The 22,161-nt window shown below is 27.8% G+C and overlaps 1 protein-coding gene across 1 annotated transcript in view; it reads right to left on the bottom strand.

Annotated features, from left to right (window-relative positions):
- The window catches only part of LOC126833454 (collagen alpha-1(XVIII) chain-like), a 134,914-nt gene extending 112,995 nt beyond the window's left edge, over positions 1 to 21,919 (bottom strand). The window contains exon 1 of the mRNA XM_050564803.1: positions 21,556 to 21,919. Within this exon, the coding sequence (XP_050420760.1) occupies positions 21,556 to 21,638 (83 nt within the window). The 5' untranslated portion in view covers positions 21,639 to 21,919. The remainder of the gene's footprint in view (positions 1 to 21,555) is intronic.
- Positions 21,920 to 22,161: the final 242 nt, after the last annotated feature.

The raw sequence follows: 22,161 nt of genomic DNA on the forward strand, positions 1-22,161 counted from the left end.
TATATTATTTTTATTTTCAACTATCGAGTAGCATTCTTTACAAATTAAAAAGGGTATATTATAATAAAGCTAAAAAAACATCTAGAAATTAAAATAATTTTAAGTCACACGGCCAAGTATGTGTTTTTTTTTTTAATATAAAATGTATTGTTCCTAGTGACATTATTACTTAGGTAAAAGTTTTAAGATTTTGTAATCAAAGTACATAGGATATAAGTGTGTGAGGCTGTATAACTATTGAAGAATTGTTACACAAAATATATATTTTCTCCTGATTTTTATATTTTTTATTTGATAATTTAGCTGGTGATTATTTTTTTTTCGTTATCTGTGTTATTTGAATAAATAATGATTAAAATCGCTTACAACATTATTTCTCAAGAAAATATTTTTTTTCCTACCTAACTGAACGGTTAACGGTTCATTAATTCATTATATTTTCTTATTGACCATAATTTCTTAAAAAAAAAATAATAATATTTACTAGTCAGCAAATTTTTAAACATAATATTTTATCATCTGTTATTTTTTTTTATTAACATGATTATATTTTATGGCTGTGGTTAGTTTAAAATTGTGTATAACTTTTCAGAAAGATCAAAAGCTGTCCTATTGTTTACTCGTTTATTCTATTAATTTACTCGTTGAAGAGGGGGACACTTTTTAGATTCGGTTACTTAGGCGATTACATATTAACTTTTCTTGTTAGTTGGTTTTTGGTTGGTAGGTACGGGTAACCTAACTTAATACCCGTAAGGCGGCGGGGTCATGACATGGGCCGTCGTTAAAAGTTCCTGGTGGTCACCTATCCGAGACCAAACGGCAACGGACATAGCTTTACCTCAGGTGCCAAATGACAACTAAGGTAACCACTGCGCCACACCATGACATTTATTTTATTTTATTTAACTTCAAATTACTCTAGGAGAAATAAAAGCTATAGTACTTCTCACGTTAACCTAAGTAGATGTTTACTTTTCAAAATATATGCACGTATGCCTATAGAAAGCAAAAAAATAATGTCAAGACAACATTCACAATATAAACTATAAAGTACATAAATCTTGATGTATTGCAAAATGTCCGAACAAGATATCCATATGCGTAATACATCAGAGTTGTCATAATCCAAGATTTATATTTTCTTCAATAATACTTAAAAGTAGCTAAAACGATAATAAGTTTTAATTTGACAACATTACAAAGTACAAACTGAATATATTTTACATTACACCTTGAATCTTTGACTACGCACATTAAACGTTACATGTTAAAGTGAAGTGATTAACTGCTAGTAATAGTTTAAACTAATAGACTTAACTAAGCGTTTTAACACGTTGACTGCCTACCTACTAGAACACTCGTAGTTTAATGGTACTTTAAACGGTAATTTAAAACTGTGGCAGTCGGCGTGTTACAAAATGATTGGTAATATATTTCAGTAGTTGAAGAATGTGAAATAAATGAAAAATTCACTTCACCTATAATCAACTGTCTTATTAAAAATATATAACGTATACGTTTTTTAAATGTTATTTTATTCATATATGTCGTAAAAATAGTAAATTTATTATGTGTTTTTTACTATTCTTTAGGCATTTATTACCTATTTACCATCACAAAAGGTTAAACCGTGTTCCAAGTTTATTGCTTGTTTCTTTGATGTTAAATAAATAAATTTTGTTTAGATTGTATAAGTTAGTCACGAATCGACTACCTTATACACCACCTGTGGATACATTCTTATACATATAAGCCATATAACCTCTAGGTGAGACTTTATCAAACACTTATATAAACTAAATAATATGTTATATGCCCTCTATACTCGTAGAGTGTCATGTATACCGGGTGATTCTTTTAACGCCCTAAACTAGTTTTCTCTTAAATTAATTGTAATTTTTTCTTTTTTAAAACATTTATGTTTATGTAATATTACAATATTAGACAGTATTTAAATTTTTATCTTTTGTAATATTCTCCAGGGCACAAACGACTTTCGAAACTTAAACAGTAATGTATGTATTAAATTTACTTTTTAAGCTAAAAAAAAATTGCTGAAAATGTTGACTGATAACCAGTTTTGAATAATTATTATTAAAGTTAATAAAGTCATTAATGTTTAAAATTTAAGACGGAAAGAAGGGTGGAGTGAAGTATTTTTTTTATCTACGCACATCACTCAACTGAACTCTACCTTCCGTCTAAGTTTTAAAGTTTAACTTTTAAAATAATTATTTAAAACTGGTTATAGACCAGTTAATATTCACAGTTAGTATTCTGAATTTAATTAGGCAACTGAATATGTATAGAACCATTTAATTTTTAAAAGTCATTAGACCTCTAGAAAAAACTAAAAAAGAAAAATATGTATAATATATAATAGGGTGGCCGTTATTGATCGTAATAAAATAAAAATATTCGTTTAACAACTATATGTTTATTTAAAAGTTAAATATATTTTAACATTCAAAAATCGTTACACTGAGCTGAACACAAACAATTATTCGTTCATTGAATTTTTGCATAAATAACGTTTAAAATTTGTTCATTCAAACAACATTTTTCTGAACAAGACCTTCGTTCATAGACATTATTTATTTATTCACTGTGCTTGAATTAAACAATGAACAAGTTATATTTTTAACTTACAAAATAAATGTTCCCTTCAAAAACTTTCATGTATTTTAAAATAATTTCATGCGTGTCGCAAAGTAAAAATGATATTAAAAAATGATTGTGTATAATTATGGTATTATACTGATGGATGTCGATTAATATGTGACTCAAGAAAATCGGTCCCATCGTGTAAATATTATTCAGTATACTATGTATCTTTATTACATGTATGATGTGCAAAAATGAATGAACCTATAAACCATTGTTTTACGTTCAGTTCAGGGTAACGTTTTTTTAACGTTAAAATATAGAACGTTATAAGTGTAAAAGTTCATTTTATATTGCTCGTGACTTTTACTTTCGTAAACAAATTCTTGAACGTAACGCATAATTAACCATCAACAAAGCCCTGGATAAAAGCTACTATTTATTATTTAAGTTAGCGAGAACTTCTATGAAAAAAAATATAATTTGATAATTTATTGGTATTGTTAGTTTACGATAAATCAATACTAGTAGTTTTAAATATAGGTTGTATTAGATTTTTTGATTAAACAATCATTCCCGGTTTACGGGGCTTAGTGCTAACAGTAAAACATTTTTTTTGTAATTAATAAAAAACAAAAATAAAATAGCTGTCTGTATAGTTTTAAATCATAATTATTTACAAAAAATTAAAATTAAAAAGCAATAAATAACATTGTTGTATTACTCAAACCGTCTAAAACCCAATAGATTAAACAATTTTCATTATCATCCTAATTATTTAAACAAAATACATTTATATGTTTGTATTAATAATACAATTATATTGAAGCAAAAAAAAGATGATACAATTTTGTAAGTGTGTTACAATAAATAAATAATTATTGTACACAACTAATTTGTATTTTAAATACGTTCAAGCTTATAATTGTTCTTTTATATTTTGCTAGTTATATTGTTCAATATTAATTACATTTTGATGAACTATTTTGTTTTAGTACGCGAGTTAGACGGATTACCTAGTTTTACATAAAAAATAACTGATGTTTTTAATAAGTACTTTGCGGTCTAAAACACTATAAAACTGATTTCAAAATTGTTTTTACCCTATTAACAATAAATAAATAAATTGCTAACAAAAAATTGTATTTGACATTTTTTTTTAATCAATTGTCCTTGTTTTTTAAAGTTTATTAAAAAAAAAGTATGGTTCTAAATAAAGAAAATCATTTGTTTTTTCTGTTATATTTCAACGACGGCGGCGAAAAATCCTTCGGCAAACGTTATGTTATTTTACTAACTATAGTATGACGTTATGTATCGGCCGGTGTAATAATGGAGAATAGTAATTCCTGTAATGCTTATACACGGTCACACGTTGCTTTCTCACCAACAGTGTTTTAAGTGCACGTGTCAATAATATAAAAATATACAGGTACTATAATTTATGTTCAAAGGTTACGAGTAGGAATTTCAAAAACAAAACAGTTTCCCATCGAAGATAAAAAAAAATAAATCATATGTATAATCGCATTGGTCGTGCGCGAAACATCATATAAACTGAAAATAATAATTGAATGTAATTTTCTTCTTGGTATATCTTTGTATTACTTACATTTTCAAAATTACTCTGAACGTTCAAGCCCCTACACCCCGTGGACACAATGATAACGACAACGGACGCCATAATCACGACCTTTGGATTTCCTTTGTATATAATATTATACGGTTTTTCAAATTACGTTCACAAATGTTGTTTTACACAATTATCGCGTATCATTTTGCATACTTGGAGTCCAGAAGAATTTTTATATTTTTTCCAAGCAAGTCCTACAACGGTAAAAAGCCATAACGTCATTTCCGCCAGACCGGAGGACGGTCAGTACCACCGCTGGCCACGTTTTCATTTCTTAGCAACTACCTACTTTTACATGGAGATATAACACTGTAGTCGAGTCGGCCGTATCAATTAAACTAAGAGCGTTTGGTTATTTCAAAAACCGAATTTTGTTTTTAATAAAAACAGCCACAGAGAACTGCATATAATTTGTATTTCAACTCGACTATTTATGATCAAAACCATCGACAAGGAACAGAATAAAGGGTTGAAACGAGTTACGAAATGTGATAAACCGATCGGGCTCACGTTATCAAATTATAATACAGAAACAGCGATAGCGTGAAATTTAACGACATTGTTATCTCAAAAGGGAGAATGTAATTAAAACCCTCGCACCTTAAACCCATAAATCGTAAGCGGTTAAGGATTCGGCCATCTAATAAGACAATCGTTTTTTTTTTCAACTTCGTCCGCTCGCTGTCTTTAAAAATGTCTGCTTGATTTACACCGACGACTACCGATCGCTAATAAAACCACCCGTGTCCTTTAATCAATCCCATCGAACCATTAATGGGACAATTAATCTTTGGGGAAAAAATGGATAAAAGAATTATACTGCGCAAGACCTGAGAACGTACGCTACTCGTTTCCTAAGATAATATGCATTAATAAGCAATCACGTTTCTTATTGTTATCGTCTGTAACTACAGTTAAGTATATATTATTGTATTAAACCGGTTTACTACTGGCTTTATGACTAGGTAAGCGGTAGTTGTTTTTTTTTTTTAATTTAATACTACTTGAACGTGTTAATAACTTGCGATTATCATAAAAGCCGTTATAATTTATAAAACAATAATTAAAATATTATATTAAATGCATTAGTAAGCCTTCTACAGTTATGCACACGTGTAAATTATTAGTGTTATTTGTTTTGGTTACACTATAAAATGTGTTTTTTATTATACAATTCTAACCAATTCAAAATAGTGTGTAATAAATGACGAGATCCTTAAAACGGATGTTTAATATTTCTCGCTTCTATGAAATAAATTGTTCTACCTAAGAACTTTACAAATAAAATGATTATTATATTGAATGATCAAAAATTATGCTTAATATACTAAGTTCAAAAAATTTAAAGCTCAATATTTACCTATGTTTATCTATTAAAATTTAAAACTGTGCTACAACATGAAATAATATAATGACCAATTTTTAATCGTTTAGTAAAATAATGATTTTAAATTTAAGGTTGAAATAAAAAAAGAATAACGTTAGGTTAGCTAACCCAGTGGCCAGAGTATTTAATATTAGCAAATAAGAGATATCAGATTCAAATTTATGACGTCTACTAAATTCCTACTTCTATTTTAACTTTATTTTTTTCCAGCTAAATAATATTTGCAAAGTTAGTCTTATCTTATTTAAAAAATATAATTTTAAATCCAATTTCATTATAAAAAAACAATTTTTAACAATTAAAAAAAACAACGTCGTTTTGACTTAAAAGGAAATATCGAAAATATTAATTGTTCATACAAAAACCAACCATTTTTTTACATCATATTTGTAAGTTATATGGTAATTTTACTTATAGTAAGGGAATTTTTGTTTACTGACGACTCGTGCGGGTTTTTTACTATTAGGATGTTCGAAAAAACCGTTTCAGAAAACAAAGTCGTTGTCGGTCATTATATGTCTGACATATTATTCACTAATCGTTGACATACACGTTGGGATCTTCCGGTACATCATTAAGACATTATTACAGCTATTACAGTCATACGAATGGGGTTGGTCTGTAACACATGCGACGAGTGTCATCGCGTGGAACAATAATCACATCAAGCCATTTCTCAATAGACACAGTTGGGCGTTTTCAAACGTCCAGTTATAATATTGTACTCGTGTTAAGTTAAACATCTGCATTGTCGATTTTTTAATAATATAGCCGGCTGCGCATAGACGAGACAACAACACTTGGAACAAAACAAAATTAATGTTTAAGATGTTCTTTTGAAGTGTTGAACAACGAACGTGCCAAGTTCGTTTAATTTCATTGTTTAGCCGTCTCATCGGTTTCGTTACATTTAGCTAAAAAAAATATTATGTAAGTTTTGTGCGATGATAACATCGTTATCATCATTGTGGATGCGATAAGATAACGTCCATAAAAATCGATTAAAAAAACCAATACCAATACCTACTAAAAATTAATAAAGTGGCCCAATTATATAATTAAAAAAAAAAAATCAATTTCATAATTTTTTTACTAATGGTTACTCATATACGTTTGACCATGGGAATACAATTTAAATTAAATTACTTAGTATTATATAATACACATTAAAGACCTACCATATCAATTTTATCATTGATTTTTGTTTGTGGTTGAAATGTATTAAGATGTACTACTTTCCAACTTCTTGAAGTAAGATAAGATTAAAAACTGTGATAATATTTTTTATGCCAATATCTTTCAATTTTATTTTGTATTTGTACATCAAAGTACATAAATATAGAATGTGGAGGAGGAAAAATCGAGGTAATTATTTTAGTATTACATTTGATAAAGTTTAAAAAAAAAAACAAATCAGTATAATTTATATTGTTTTATTAATAAATTAAATATGTTGATTTCTTTAGCGTTATTTTAATTATGATTTATATGTAACATTATATTTATCAATGTATGTAACATTATAAGATTAATATTTAAAAAATATTAATAGAGTTAGAGTATGTATTTTGTATATTAACAGTTGTTAACAAACTGGTATTTTTAAATTCTGTATAGTACAGTTATATGTTTTTATAGAATAAGTAAATTGTATTTAATATAATACAAAAATCATAATATTAGAATCATTATAAAAAAAGTATAACTATTGGTTATATCCGTTTTACTGAATGATCGATGATCTGTGATTGTGTAGTTGAATAACGGTTTGCATATAAATATTGAAAGTTAAACCGTATATTGAAACTAAATGATGAAATGAGGTTAACATGAATGACATTTAAAATAATAGTGTGGCTTTCGTTTTAGGAAAAATTGTATACGATTTAAAACGTGCATATAATGTTATCAAATAACAATAGGATAACCTACTCGACTAATATAAACATTGTAAGTCTTTCTGAGTAGTAATAAAAATAACTATTAAGCATGTTATGCTACTCTACGTTAGAAACACGTGTATGTAAGTAAATAATAAATATTACGGTAAAAAATATTCTAAACCATGAAAGTGATAATAACCTTACAAATATATTTAGTAAGTAAAAAAAGGAAATAATATAGGTACATTTTTTCTGTACAACCGAGTTAACATAAAATTATAACTTAAACAAAAAAACCTTACAACAACAAAAAATTAAATTTTCATTCTCTCATCTAATGACTTGAATCAAATTATCTGCATTATAAATTAAAATAATCAACCGAGAATAGCTAGTTTTTAATTCAGGCAAAAAAAAAAACTACACACTACGGTTGGATAATGCTAAAGAAAAACTTAAATAAAGAAAACTACGACTGCATAAACCACTTTGTACTAATTGAACACGTTAAATTTGAATTTCTAATAAATTTACTTTATATTAATTTATTCGAACGGTTGTTGTGAAGTGTAGAATTGAACAAATGGCTTTTAGTCTTAAGATTAAAGTTGTAAATTTACATTTTTGGGTCGTTTCTCCTTTGAAAATGACATTCGCGATATGGACGAAATATAATGTAACATCTGCATTCTGCATAACAGAATATTGACGGATTTAATCAAAGTTTTGATTATCATTTTAAATGAAGTAGAAATGGAGTACAGCATAGTTGACCAACTGGTCAGCTGCGTCCGTTAATTTACCAAGTGCTAATCACACAAAATAATATACACTACAAAAATATGTTGTAACTTGAGTGTATAACTAGTTATTATTTAGTTTCATTAAATTTACATAAAAATGGAATTTATATTTTTAATAAAAAATATGTCGTATATATTCATTAACGGTTTAACAGACCCAAGAAAAATAATTTTAAAAATAAATGTAACTTATAATAATTTTCAATTACTAATATAATAATTACTAATCCACTACGATTTGTACTGACAATGATCTAATAACAATTTAACTATGAAATATTTTACATGAAATTGTCAAGATATGCGACCCAAGTGGTTTTAAATTAAATTGAAAAAACTCTATTTAATTTAAACTATTTTTAATATTCTAAACTATTATTCCGCAAATGTAATTAGCATAACATGTAAAGGTTTTTTTATTTTTAATAATTCATCATTAAAAATATAAACCTAAAGATTAAATAATAAAGTATTAACTGACAAATTAATTTTTTAGTTATTATTACGTAATAGATTTCCTTATATGTGATACTTTGAAGTACAAGATTTTATCAAACTGAAAATAAAATAATATATTTTATGTAAAAGTATTTTACAGGTATTTTTCCCAAGCTTTTGCTCTTTGGCTACCTCATTTTGCTCTTTAATACATTACTTACCTTAAGAAATTTAATTAGTTAATTTATAACCTGAGAAATCTGTTTAAAATAGAACTTTAAAATAGGTTTTAAAAAAAGATGATAGTTAAATGTTTAGTGTATGCAAAGTACCAACCGGTTTTTTACGGTATATTATAATTATTCCAGACATCTTTACGCCACTACGGCCATAAAGCGATCACCGATTAATATCTATCTATATAATGTTACTTAAACCTATGCTTCAAAACCGGTTGTCTGCGTTCTCACATTTGCTGGTAGAGCACCTGAGGACATCATGTACAACATGGAAAACAAATAATTTTATAGGGATATCATACCGACCATAGACATCCAGTTATATTAATAATATGTTATCCAAAGTAATGATAGGATACTATTAAGAGTGAATTTATTTTAAGGTCTACACGAATTGCAAGCATATCATGCATTTAATGTATCACATTTTGTACAAAAAGGACAATTAATTCTAGAATAAACAAAGTCGTCTATAAGGTTAATACTTAGATTGAACTACAACTCAAAAGATAAAAATCAAAGATATTTTTTTAGCAGACAACTGGTCCATGACACACTTTTATTAGTAATATTTTTTTCTGAATAATTAAAGTAATCCTTGTCAGTGTGAAACTTGTACAACCGAAATGCATATTATACGGTTTTAACCACGTCATATTAATTGATTGACAATAATGATTAATAAGAAAGACACATTTTAGATTAAAATAAAAACAACTTCAAGTGTCAAAATTTGAATACACCCTACTATGAGCACAAGTGAAATTTTTGTACCATTGTTGGCTATAATTGTACCTGTTCACGACGATCAACCGAAAGTACTAATGAAGTAAAGATACTGTTAATAATTAATTAAATTGCGTGTCCTATAATAAATAAATCCAATATCGCTGTGGTAACCTAAAGTAAGTAAAGTTCATATAATTTCATTCTAAGTCCAAAAGTTTGCAGTGAAACAAAAGATCAATTCGGTATCATCAGTTTCAATGGTTATATCTTGAAGTTAAAATAATAATAATGACTGTTCGTTTTGCTATACCTACTGTATCAAATAACATGTAAATATGCGAAAACGTTTAAACACTAAACGGAAAATATTTCAATTTAAAAGTTAAACTGAAGACAGAATTAAACGAGCACTGCTATAATTACTTAAATAAAAATCAATACATTTTTTGTCAACATATTGTGTGCCATAAAATTAAAAAATTTTAAATAAAATATTTATATTTCTAAACCATTGATTTGCTACTGTAGAAATCGATTCACTGGTTGAAGAAATATTATGGGTCCAGAACTAAAATTGAAAAAAAATAAAAACATCATTCTAAAAACAATACTTTTTCAGCTCCCACTGAAACTAATATTTGTAAATTTATCTTGAATGTTATAATGGCATAGCAATATTTTAGCAAATAGTACAATACAATTTATAGCAAAGCAAATGTCAACTATCGAAACTTCAATGTCGAAATGGCTAGATTACAGGAACGAAGTTAAATTAAGTAAAATTCTAAGTTTTAATTTGAAATTAAATTGTATATTATAATTAACAGCACAACTACCGAATATACTACTGATTATACTATCAATATATTAATTTATTAGAAATAAAACAGATCACAAATTTTTAATTATGATTTATTTAGCACTTAAGAATATTTGCTGTTAAGAGTACCATATAAAAAATACTAACAATTATAGTAGTAATATCATAGTTCCTATAACGCAACTAAGAAAAATATGAGAAAGGTATAATATCCTGTTTCCATAGTAAAATGTGTTTATCTATTCTAGTGTCTCATTGTAAATCTTATTTATTGTCTTTTTTATATAGTTCAAAGAGACGTGGAAAAACGCAGAAAATGTGGCAAATGACTCTTCAACAATATTTATATGTAATTGTCCTAGTCAGTTGGTCTTTTGCCTCGACACGGTGAAGGGTAACAAAGAAAAAAGTATATAAACTATGCGATAACCATTTCATAATGGTCCTACTTACTGCATTACTTGAAAAAGATTGCAGGAAATATCAATGTATATGAAAACGATAAAAAAAAAACCGTTACTTTTAACAGAACGCATTTTGGAAATTTTAATTCAATTTGCACTTCAATACAAAATTAATTGGAATTTATTAACACAAACTTATCATTTTTTAATTATTATTAATAAAAACCAACTAATTGTTTGAATAAAAATGTATGGAAATTCATTTGTTGAAAAAACAATTGTCTAAAATGTTTCTTATTATTTAAAACAAATAATAATATTAAATATTTGTCATTTATAACATTTTTAACGGTACCCGTGTTTATTAGAGGTTTATTATGTTTTATAATATTTTATTATTATTAGTACAAACATAAATTATTCGTATTTAGCTTTTAAAATTCAAAATAAAAACAAAAAATTATCAGTAGGATTGCAACGTATGATTTACTATATACCAATTTATCACATGACTGTAATTTGACCTCGTCAGTCTGGTCTTATCAATGTGATTTATATAAAAAAGAAAACAAATTTCTAACAAAAACAACGAGAAAACGCACTTGCGCAAAAAACTGAGTAACACGTGTAATGGCTGTAAATTTATCCATTTTGTTGTTGTGTTAAAAAAATGTTGGCTGAATTTGCAGGAAAGTTTGCTGGTAAGTATCGTATTTTTTTTTCTTTAATGTTCTATACTCAAACCCAAAACAGCCCGCTAACATTTGTTTAGCATGTAAAACTCAAAAAATTAGAAAGTCACATCCGAAATTAGTAAATTGTTTGATAACAGTATACACAATACACATGTATACTTTAAGAATTACAAATTGTTTATTAAGTAGCTTCTATGTGTACGGCTAGAAGGTAGTAAAATAATAAATCATTTAAGTTGTGTTCCTCTATTGTGTGTTTATTTAAATATAGTCGCACATTGTAATTTGGAAGAAAACATTATACAATGACAAATCACCGAACTACATTGAAATGGGCGGAATCAGAAATAAAACATGTAATTTATTCAACATATTATGAACCGGTTTTAATAATTATTGTTGGGCGTGTAAAATTGAAAATTGATACAATAGGATGAAGGAAACATTTCGTTATTTTGTCTTTTCTTATCGAACTAAAAAAACAATAATCGGTTTTTGTCATTCTTTGAAAAATGTATCTTTAATTCATAATATTATATTGTTCGTCGTTGATTAATGTTTAAACCAAACTCCTTGGTAATTTATTAATCTTATAATTATAGGCAGATCATAATATTTTTGTACAATGTTATTTCTATTAACCCATAACATAAAAAAGAAATTGCCCTCGAGGCATTATTTATTTACGGTTTACCTATCACCAGTCATAATCTTCCCCTATTTTTTTTTTGTTTAACATTATTGATTTATTGCTTTGTCCTTCGCTATAGGATTTAACGAAAGGTTGAAGACCGACAAATATACTTGTTGCAATAATAATTATACTATGATAATATTAATGGATAATTAGTACCTAAAAATATTATACAACTTTGAACGGTATTATACGAAAAGAAACTTACTTTTATGTTCGTAAAGGGTAGGGCATTGAAAAGAGCAGTTTTCCAATGTATTAAAATGGAAAATTCGCTCTTTTCTTTGCCCGCTTTATAAAATATACAAACATCAAAACACATTTTTATTTTTTAGTTCATCATTGTATTTGATACAATTTGCACTCATCGATCGTTTTAAAAAATAATATAATCTATATACATAATATACTTAATAATTTTAATATAGCAAGTACGCAGTAAGGAAATATTACTACCTAAACAATTTTCATTACGTTTTATTTTAATCAAATAGCGAACAATGTATTTTCAAGCACTCTTATACGCCACCAACACCATTTTTACTATACAAGTATTTGCTTTTATTAAATTATATTACCTGAGTAGACCCACAAACAACACTCAAAGAAACAATATAAAAGTGTTATTAGGAAATTTCAACATTACAGGGTATTCGAAAAAAATAGCGCCTTCTATACCCATAAAAAACAGTTCTTAATAAGTACAACAAAAAAAACTCCTTTAGACAATAGTGATGACTGATGAGATTGGTTGATATAATAATACATTACGATATTTCCAATATAATACATTAGATATATAACTATTATTGTTGTATGCATGACATGTTTTTTATATTTTATTTTAGAATCCGATAATCGATATAGTTTAATCACATCAGGTATATCTATGTTTCCTTTTTTGTATAATATGTTTAATTAATCATATTTCAACTTCGAAACAGTGCTGACTAAAAAAGCTGAGTACTACATTGAGGGTTTTGTTTCTTTTTCAAATACTGAGCTATTTTTATTGCAAATATATTCATCTGTTTTCTATGGTTTACAAGTGGCGAGGCAATTGGTGACATGTGTTAGTATTCAGCTTTGGTTATTTTTATATTTGTTCGATTGGTGTTACATTGTTGGGTTGTGCGCATTTGCCAGTATTTAAAGAGTTTTGTGTTATGTTGTATTTTTAATATTAAAGGATCCTCAACTTTGAGAGATGTGCATACTTTTGAATTATACCCTATTTTTTTACAGTTGTTTGTACTTATAAATAGTAAAATAGTTTGTTGTAAGTTTTTGGCAACACATTCGAATAGGTTTTTAATTTTTTTTTTTTTTTTTAAAAGATAGACTGGTTTCAGACGCATATCTCACCTCAGTCTTATATTAAATTATTGAAAATATATTTAAAAAAACCCATAATGTTGATAATAAACATAAATAATACATTATACATAGACAGAAACAAGTATATAGTTGAATCTATTATAACTTTAGTTGAAACGGGACACAATAAATGTATAATAAAAATAACTAAATAAGTAGTTAAGCCAACTAAATGTTTATTGAAAGTAACTATAATTTTTATTTTATTTTAAAATACGAAAATTCCCAGCTTTCATCATCATTATCCGTGGAAACAATTATACCTAACTACCTACACGGCGCACATCCACCCCTACGACATTATGTTGGAATAGCAGTACCTACATGCTGATGCCACTGCGTTGTACACATTAATGGACATAATAGTGTAAGTAGCACAACTATAGACTATAACAAAACAATTTTAAACAAATTCTAAACGATAAAAAAATACAAAGAGCATTTTTTAGCTAAATGAACAAAGGCGAACACAATCTTAAAGTAAAGAATAATTAATTGTCTATAAATGTATAAGAGCTAATTTATAGAAAAATGCATGTCATATATTTATTAAAAATTATATCTTGTTTTAAAAAAAATAATTTATTGTCTCTATATTAAAAACTTTATTTTAGCACATGATTTTATTGACTATATTGAGATTTAAATAATGATCCTGATCAAAGAAAAAAAGCCAGTATACGGAAATACTATATCCACAGACCTACAACGAATACACACACACGTCATATTGTAAAAGCAATAATTTCTCAGCTATACATTGTAGCTACAAATGACATCTGTTGTTTTTAACACCCACGTGTTCCGCTTTGCCGTTAAATTTACACATTACCTCGAGTGCTGTATTGTTTCAGTATACATAATAAATAATACAATATAATACTGAATAAATATTAAATTTTTATTTTAAGAACCAACAATAGTGTAATAGTTGGAAATCAAATTTTATGGTAATTTATAGTAGAATGATATCACTTGTCAGAACCAAATTTAATAAAATAAAGTATCGTTTCACCTTTTATATTGTAACGATCTCTATCATTTTTACGTTCAACTTCTGTATTTTCGTGCCACACAGATTTTATTTCTCTGAATAATTACAATCCAAACTTATTTGAAACAATTTAGCTGGCTTAACTCATAAGAAGTAAAATCATAATTGTCTCCCTACATTGTACTCTTAAGCGACTAAACAATAATTATTTAATAAATATATGATAATACATTTATTTTTTAATTTAATTGCAATAGTGAATAGTTTAATTTTTAGTAACTACAACAAACTTTTATTTAACAGCTAAAAAGTTAGGCAAGGCTATGTATCAAATTATTTATCAGTTTGTTATAACATTATTAAGTTTATTAAAATATGAAGTATCTCAGAACTACTTTAACTAATAATTGTATATGATCTATAATTTATATCTAATTAAATTATAGTTAAATTACCAATAAAATCAATTCTATCTATGATTTATATACATATTAATATTAAAATAATATAATTAAAATTTAAATCCAACAGTTTTCGTTTTTTTATAGTATTGATTAAAAGTTTCTACGGGCTTATAGAATGTTTTTTTTTATCAATCGATAAATACATTAAATACAAATTATACCTTTACGGTAAAAAGATATCAATATTATTAACAAATGTCTAATAAATGCACGTTTTCCAATATAACTTGTATGGCATGTTGACATGCAATATTATAATAGTATATATTAAATCAAATTATTTACTGCTTTTGTTGCGAGTAACGGATTATTATCTTTCTATTCGTGCTTTTTATTGCTAGAAAAAATAAAAATAATATTGTAATCTCGAGACATCCATGTACATTGCTTGTAAAAAGCGGAAAACTTACAAAATCGTAAAATGTTGAAGATGTTATAAAAACAAACACTATTTAAGTACGTCGACCACTATACAAAGCTGTATACTGATAATGCCTATAAATGAGAATTAACGACTTACTTATTACAACATCAGTAATTATCACTAATAAGTAATAGTTAATATAAGACAACTATTTCACAATTTAATTAAAGAAAATTTAACAACAATACTAATAATTAGTTATATATTACATAAAAAGTAAATTCAGGGAACTAATAGGTAACGTTTAGAAATATGACCAAAATAATCGACAAATCTATTTATTTTACAGGGTTTTGGTAATAATTGCAACTCGTTTATCAAATTTGACATCATTGTATTTAACTACTTCATTCCAAGTATACTAAATTTAGTGCTCAACTCGCGTGATCTACACTAAACCGGTTTCATTACGTTATGCTATAACAAAATAAAGGTAAATATATTAGGCCTCCGGTATGTTAATAAAATATTTCTATTTTTCTACTTTGATTTGATAAAGGTAATAAAAAATATTTTCATTAAATGAAACATTTTTGGAACAATCGAACTAAGGTAAAAGTCACCATAAGTATTGCGATAAAATACAGAAGTATCACAATTAAAGATCTTAAAGATTAGGTTACACACTAACTTGTTTTTCTTGTAAAAATTATAGTTGGCTAAAACTTTAGCCGCGAGAGCTCATAATATTTACCCTGAACTTCACTTTGTACGAGGAAGTATGTGTTTACAAAGAAACCCTTGTTTGAAGTCAAACTGAGTAAGTATAATAAAACTTTAAGACAAAGGCATTTCTCAAATGACAATCGCGGAGCTACTATGTTAGAAATTCCGAAATATGAACATTCTTAAGTTCCACAAACATATTTTATCATAGTTCAAATCTAAATAAAATCTCAAACCTAGTTATTTAGTAAATATGAATATGTTATACAGATTCAACTGTGTGTATGTATGTCTAAGTTAGTGTCTGTATAATAAAGTATTTAAATAGTATATAGCTTCAACTAGAGAAATAATAATTTTATTACTCCACTATAGTTATTAAAATGAGTACTTACTACAAAAGCAATGACCGCCATACCTAATAATATTAGAGAACGTTCCCGTTTTGATTTATTTATAAACACGATTCGATTAGTCACGGTTAGGCGTTTAAAAGTATAATTTAAAATTTTTAATTTAATATTTATTACCTTAATGTTTTATACACGATTTTTTACTAGGTGTTTAACACGTTAAGAAACCTTAACTTTTTAACATAAAGATACTTTGTCAACGTGGTCTAACATTATATAATATTATGATACATTGTAGTAATATGCACCCACATTTGATTTAAAATTATATTTTTCATAGCTTTATTCGAAACTTATGTAACAGAAGCAGATTTTTAATAGGTTTATATTTCATCAAAATAATAATGGCGATTGGCTAATCTGGCCATAATTACAAATAAAAATCTTTATACTCAAAATTAAAATCAAGAAAACGTAAATTTGGGATTAGAAATAAGTCTTTGCAAACATTCAAAATAACATTTTTTAATTCATATTTAAACATGTTTATAATTTGAGTTTTTATTTTTATTTTAACACTTATAACATTAAAAATCTCAGTATGCCCCATACCAAATTATACTTGACCAATATGACATTATATTTTATAGTTATTTACTATTATTAACATTAACGCGCGTCATAAGCTAGACAGAAAAGTGACAGCTTCAGCAACCCACACCAAATAATAAACTTTTCTATATTTGTAAAATAAACAATAGATTTAATGTAAAATATTTTTTACTATAAATAATTTTATTGTCGCGTCCATTGAGTGTTTAACGAATCATTAAACATTTAGTGAGTCTTTAAAACATTATTTAGCGGATCGTAATCGGTCCATTAAATTTCGATTAGTCATTAAATTTACTAATTTATTTAGCATAACTCGGTATAATACATACATTAAACGGTTAAGGGACCGTGTAAACTCTATTATATAAACATTGACCCGATGGATTAAAGCAAAATCACCGATTTGACGGTGTAGGTAAATCTATTAAAGGTATTGTGAGGTTATTGCATCCAAAAATGTATAATTAAAAAAAATCTCAATTTCACGCTATCGAATTGTTGCAAAACGCTTAACCGTCTACAAAAAAAAACATCATAATTATCTCCAAGCATTAGTTATAATTATTTCTGGATTTAACACTACCGCTTGAGGTGACAAATTATAATTGGTATCGTTTTTTTCGTGGAAGCATTTAATTTCTTTTTAATTAAAATTTTTTTTTCGCCAACTAAAAATAAAAAATATATAAAAACAATTTGTTTTCAATAATTGCACCTGTACTACAGCAAGACAAAGAATAGATAGTTTAATAATATTGAATAGCAATTGGTTTTTAACACGAAGATGACGAAAGAAGTAATACATATATATAGTCTGCAGAGGCGTATAACTTGCAGTATTGTAATTTATTCATAAATAAAAAGGTATAATATGACTAATGGTCACCCTGAGCTACATACACATGTATTTCCTCGTGTACTCCAGACAAATTATTAAATTCATAAACTTATTATTATAATATACATCATGATATTCGCGATACCCATGAAATTTCGTCACCGTTTCAAGCATTGTGTATTGATGACTAATGGATTACCAAGAAACATACCTAAGAGCCTTGCATTATTCATAAGAATGTAATTATTATTAAAACAAAATGCATGGTATTCATTCGCGATATAAAAATACTGAATTATTTAACTATTTTTTTATTATTAAGTGTGTGTCTTTTCGATTTGTATTGAGATTTTATATAAACTAGTAGAATTAAAACACGAGATATTCCAAATGTCTTATATTGAATTAGTTAATCGGTAACCTACAAATCATTAATAACGTCAGTAATTTTCAACTGAATAACTAGTTTGAATTAAATATACACGAAAACAGCATTATGAATCTTTAACTATTAAACCAATACAAATGTGTAAACTGTTATAACTCAACACAATTATTTAAGTACATCATATTATAATAATATATTGTTGGTAATATTTTAGGATCCATCATTCGTACAGTCATATTATACTTTGTATACTATCTACATATTAATAACATTTTGTGAGGAGCCGGCCAGCACGATCGTATACTTAACTTATTTGTAACGAACACAATATTATCATAATTATAAGGGACGTGCTAATTGACTGGAATCAATAAGTGTGATCTAAACAAGTCAAAATAATTTTGAAAACAGCATGTTCAAAACCGTAAATATTAAAATATAATTTAAATTACATATTTTTTATTTCATTATTAAAACAAAATTAAATATACAGTTGTGGAAATCAATAACTTATTCAAATTTAAACCCTACGACATATTGAGTGGATCACTTTAAAAAAATCACTCTGTGTATCTTACAAAAAATGTATATATAAATGTAAATTATCCACTAGTTTAATAATGACTACATTATATTGCTGTGTTGTTTTTGTATAATTTATCATCATTCCTTGTTAAAACACTAAACCAATGTTGATACATAGTTTTTAACTACGTAATTTAATCGACCAAATTGATTGCCCATCTATGCTAAGATAATAATGTTATCACAAATGCGTATGCATCCATAATGGCAACAGAGAAACTGTTTGGTTGAAAAGGTAGTAGTAAATTTGAATCTTATTACATACACACAAACGAAAACCTTCACTAAAACTACTTCACGTGTACTTTGTGTCATTCTACTCGAGACGAGTCTATACTGAATTGTAATTTTATAACGTCATTAAATGTTAATGGGCCATTAGATAATTAAATCACTTTACTAATTCGGCATTATCTTAGATTTATACATATATATATATATATATATATATATATATATATATATATATATATATATGTATATGTACACTATTTATTTGTTAATATATATATATATATTTATTTATTAATATATATATATGTACACTATTTTCCCGAATTCCAACTGTTAAAACTCGAGGATTTCCATTAAAAACAACGTTCCTTTCTCACACTTGACATAACGTAACCCCGAGTATCCAATTCGGTTCTTTCAACCAGACCTTCGACGACTGTCTTAAATTAAAAATAATACTGGGAATCAGAAAACCTTCGACCTTTAAGACGTGTTAATGAGATGATTTATTTACAAACTAAACTCAATCGTAACAGTAGAAACCTTTTAAAGGAACAGCCATTTTCTGAACCAATGAATAATTAATTATGTTAGAAGCGACACTTTCGACTGATGAGCGTAAATTTACCGTCCAGATTGAAAATTTGAGGAAATTTTACAAAATATCTTAGGGTAAATGTGGTCTATGGCTAACTAATATTAATAATAATTATTGTAATAATATTAACTATGTCGTTTAGACAATTTTCGAGTAGAGTTTGATGTCTATAATTGTCAAAAACCATAACGGGTGTTTCCGGCAAAACGAAATGAACAAAAATAGTGTTAAACTGACAATAAAATGTGTTATTGTTATAGGGTATACATAGAATTTGTACCGTTGCTTGAACCAAATGAGCGTTGTGTATTTTACAAATCATCTTCGTCGTAGGAATACCACTATTTAGTAATCATATTATGCGTTAGGTGTGTCTTTCTTTGGTACAGGAATCGGTCGTGTATAATACAGCATATTTTGGCAACGTTAACATAAGTTTTTTTTTGTTAGTAAACGTAAGGTCGCGGCAAGGAAAAAAACCGGTCACATCAAAGTAACCCGATGGTATTGGTTTGTACATTCTTCCCCCCCTACAGTAAAAATTCCCGCCTTTCGTGCACCGTTTCCGCTAAATTTTACATTATCGTTTTCGCCAAAATAATAATTAATATCCAAAAATAAAATCTTTATATACAAATTTCTTCTGTCCGTATGTAAGTATGCAAACTCCTCCTAAATGGCTGGACAGATATTTATGAAATTTTGTGTGCGCGATTAAGTTGATTCGAGAAAGGTTTAGATTCACAATTTGATCCGATAGAACATGTTTTTAATTTTTAATTAATTTAAATGATTAATTATGATTATCGATAGTATCAATAGTTATTTTTACATTTCTATGGTTTTTCATACCACAGGGATAAAGTGATCCCATCAGCTGATTGTTTGTCTATTCTAATACACGGGCAACGCCAGGTCGGGACAGCTTGTAAATAAATCGTTATAGGTTTTGTTGAGTATAAAATATTTGTTGATTTTCCTACAATTTATAAACAGTGTTGTTAAACAAACAAATAAAACTATACACCCGTAACAGCAATATATCTTTGATGGACATTCAAACAGTTAAGTCCAATAGTTTAGTAATAGTAGCTATCTATTATCTAAATGACCCGACACAGCTGTAATTTTAATTGTAAAATTGGCTATTTTGTAACTATTGAAATTTTCTAGTCATAACATAAATATATTATGACACCTTTTTCGTTTGTTCTTTTTTTCAAAGTTTTAAGATTCTAGGACCACCGCAAGCACAAAATAGGATGATTTATAGTTGACCAATGTCTGAATGAATAAAAACGGTGATAAACGTTAAAAAGTTTTCGCTATGACGGCCTGATAATAAAAAGAATATGTATCTATATATGCTGCTCATTATTGGACTATTGAAAGTCGGCTTATGTTTTATAATAAACAGTTTTTTTTTTAAATTAAAATATTGATAAAAATTGCTTCTACCAAACCCTTGGTTAAATAGGCATATAAACGTGCTCTTAGTGAAATAGTTAAACAAGTTGGTTGCATTTAAAGGTTAATGCAATGAAATCAATCAAAGGTAGGTAATTTGATGTCGGTAAGTAAATAGAAAACGGGGTTGGGTCGTAATTAGCCAATCACCCTGTACACTATAAACACCCTGTACACTATAAACTGTACAATACTTAATAATGTTTTTGTGTTGGCTTACTTCATGGTCGCTGTTGGCAGACCTTTATCTCTACCGGCTGCGGCAGTAGCGGACGCCGGCGTCCCGGGCGTTTGCCGGTACATAATATAATATTGTGGGTGATAGCGGTGGTTGCGGCGGTAACGTCGGTGCACGTGCGCCGTGCCCGGTGTAACCACGTGGTAACCGATCGCGGTATCCAGTCGGTTGTGCTGGGTATAAAAAGAAAGCAAAAGCGCGGCGCTTTCGCCAACCCTTACGCACTACGTACACAGCGGAGCGGTGCCGCGCCAACGCCGGTCGGAGGCGGGGGCGAGGATTGTGGAGCGAAACTTGGAGCGCGTGAAGAGGACACGGCCGCCTCACACGGTACAATACAACACGTCGATAGTTTGCCGGCAACTGAAAGACTCACGACACACACGTAAGCATACATACACGCACACGACTCGCAGAGCACGCGGTCATACGTTCTGCCGCCTTGCCGTCTCTCTCGAATTCTCTCTTTCACTCTCTTCCACGTACACACACGCACACCCGTACCCTCTCCACGGCGCGCCTCCTTTATCGGTGGCACGGCAAGATCGAGGGGGGAAAGGGGAGGGTTATAAAATAGGTTTTCTTTTG

Source organism: Adelges cooleyi, unplaced genomic scaffold (genome assembly GCF_023614345.1).
Source record: "Adelges cooleyi isolate 19-005CV unplaced genomic scaffold, UGA_ACOO_1.1 ACOO_flye_CR_arks_rails_tigmint_CR_PRNA_2, whole genome shotgun sequence".
In the NCBI taxonomy this organism is placed as follows: domain Eukaryota; kingdom Metazoa; phylum Arthropoda; class Insecta; order Hemiptera; family Adelgidae; genus Adelges; species Adelges cooleyi.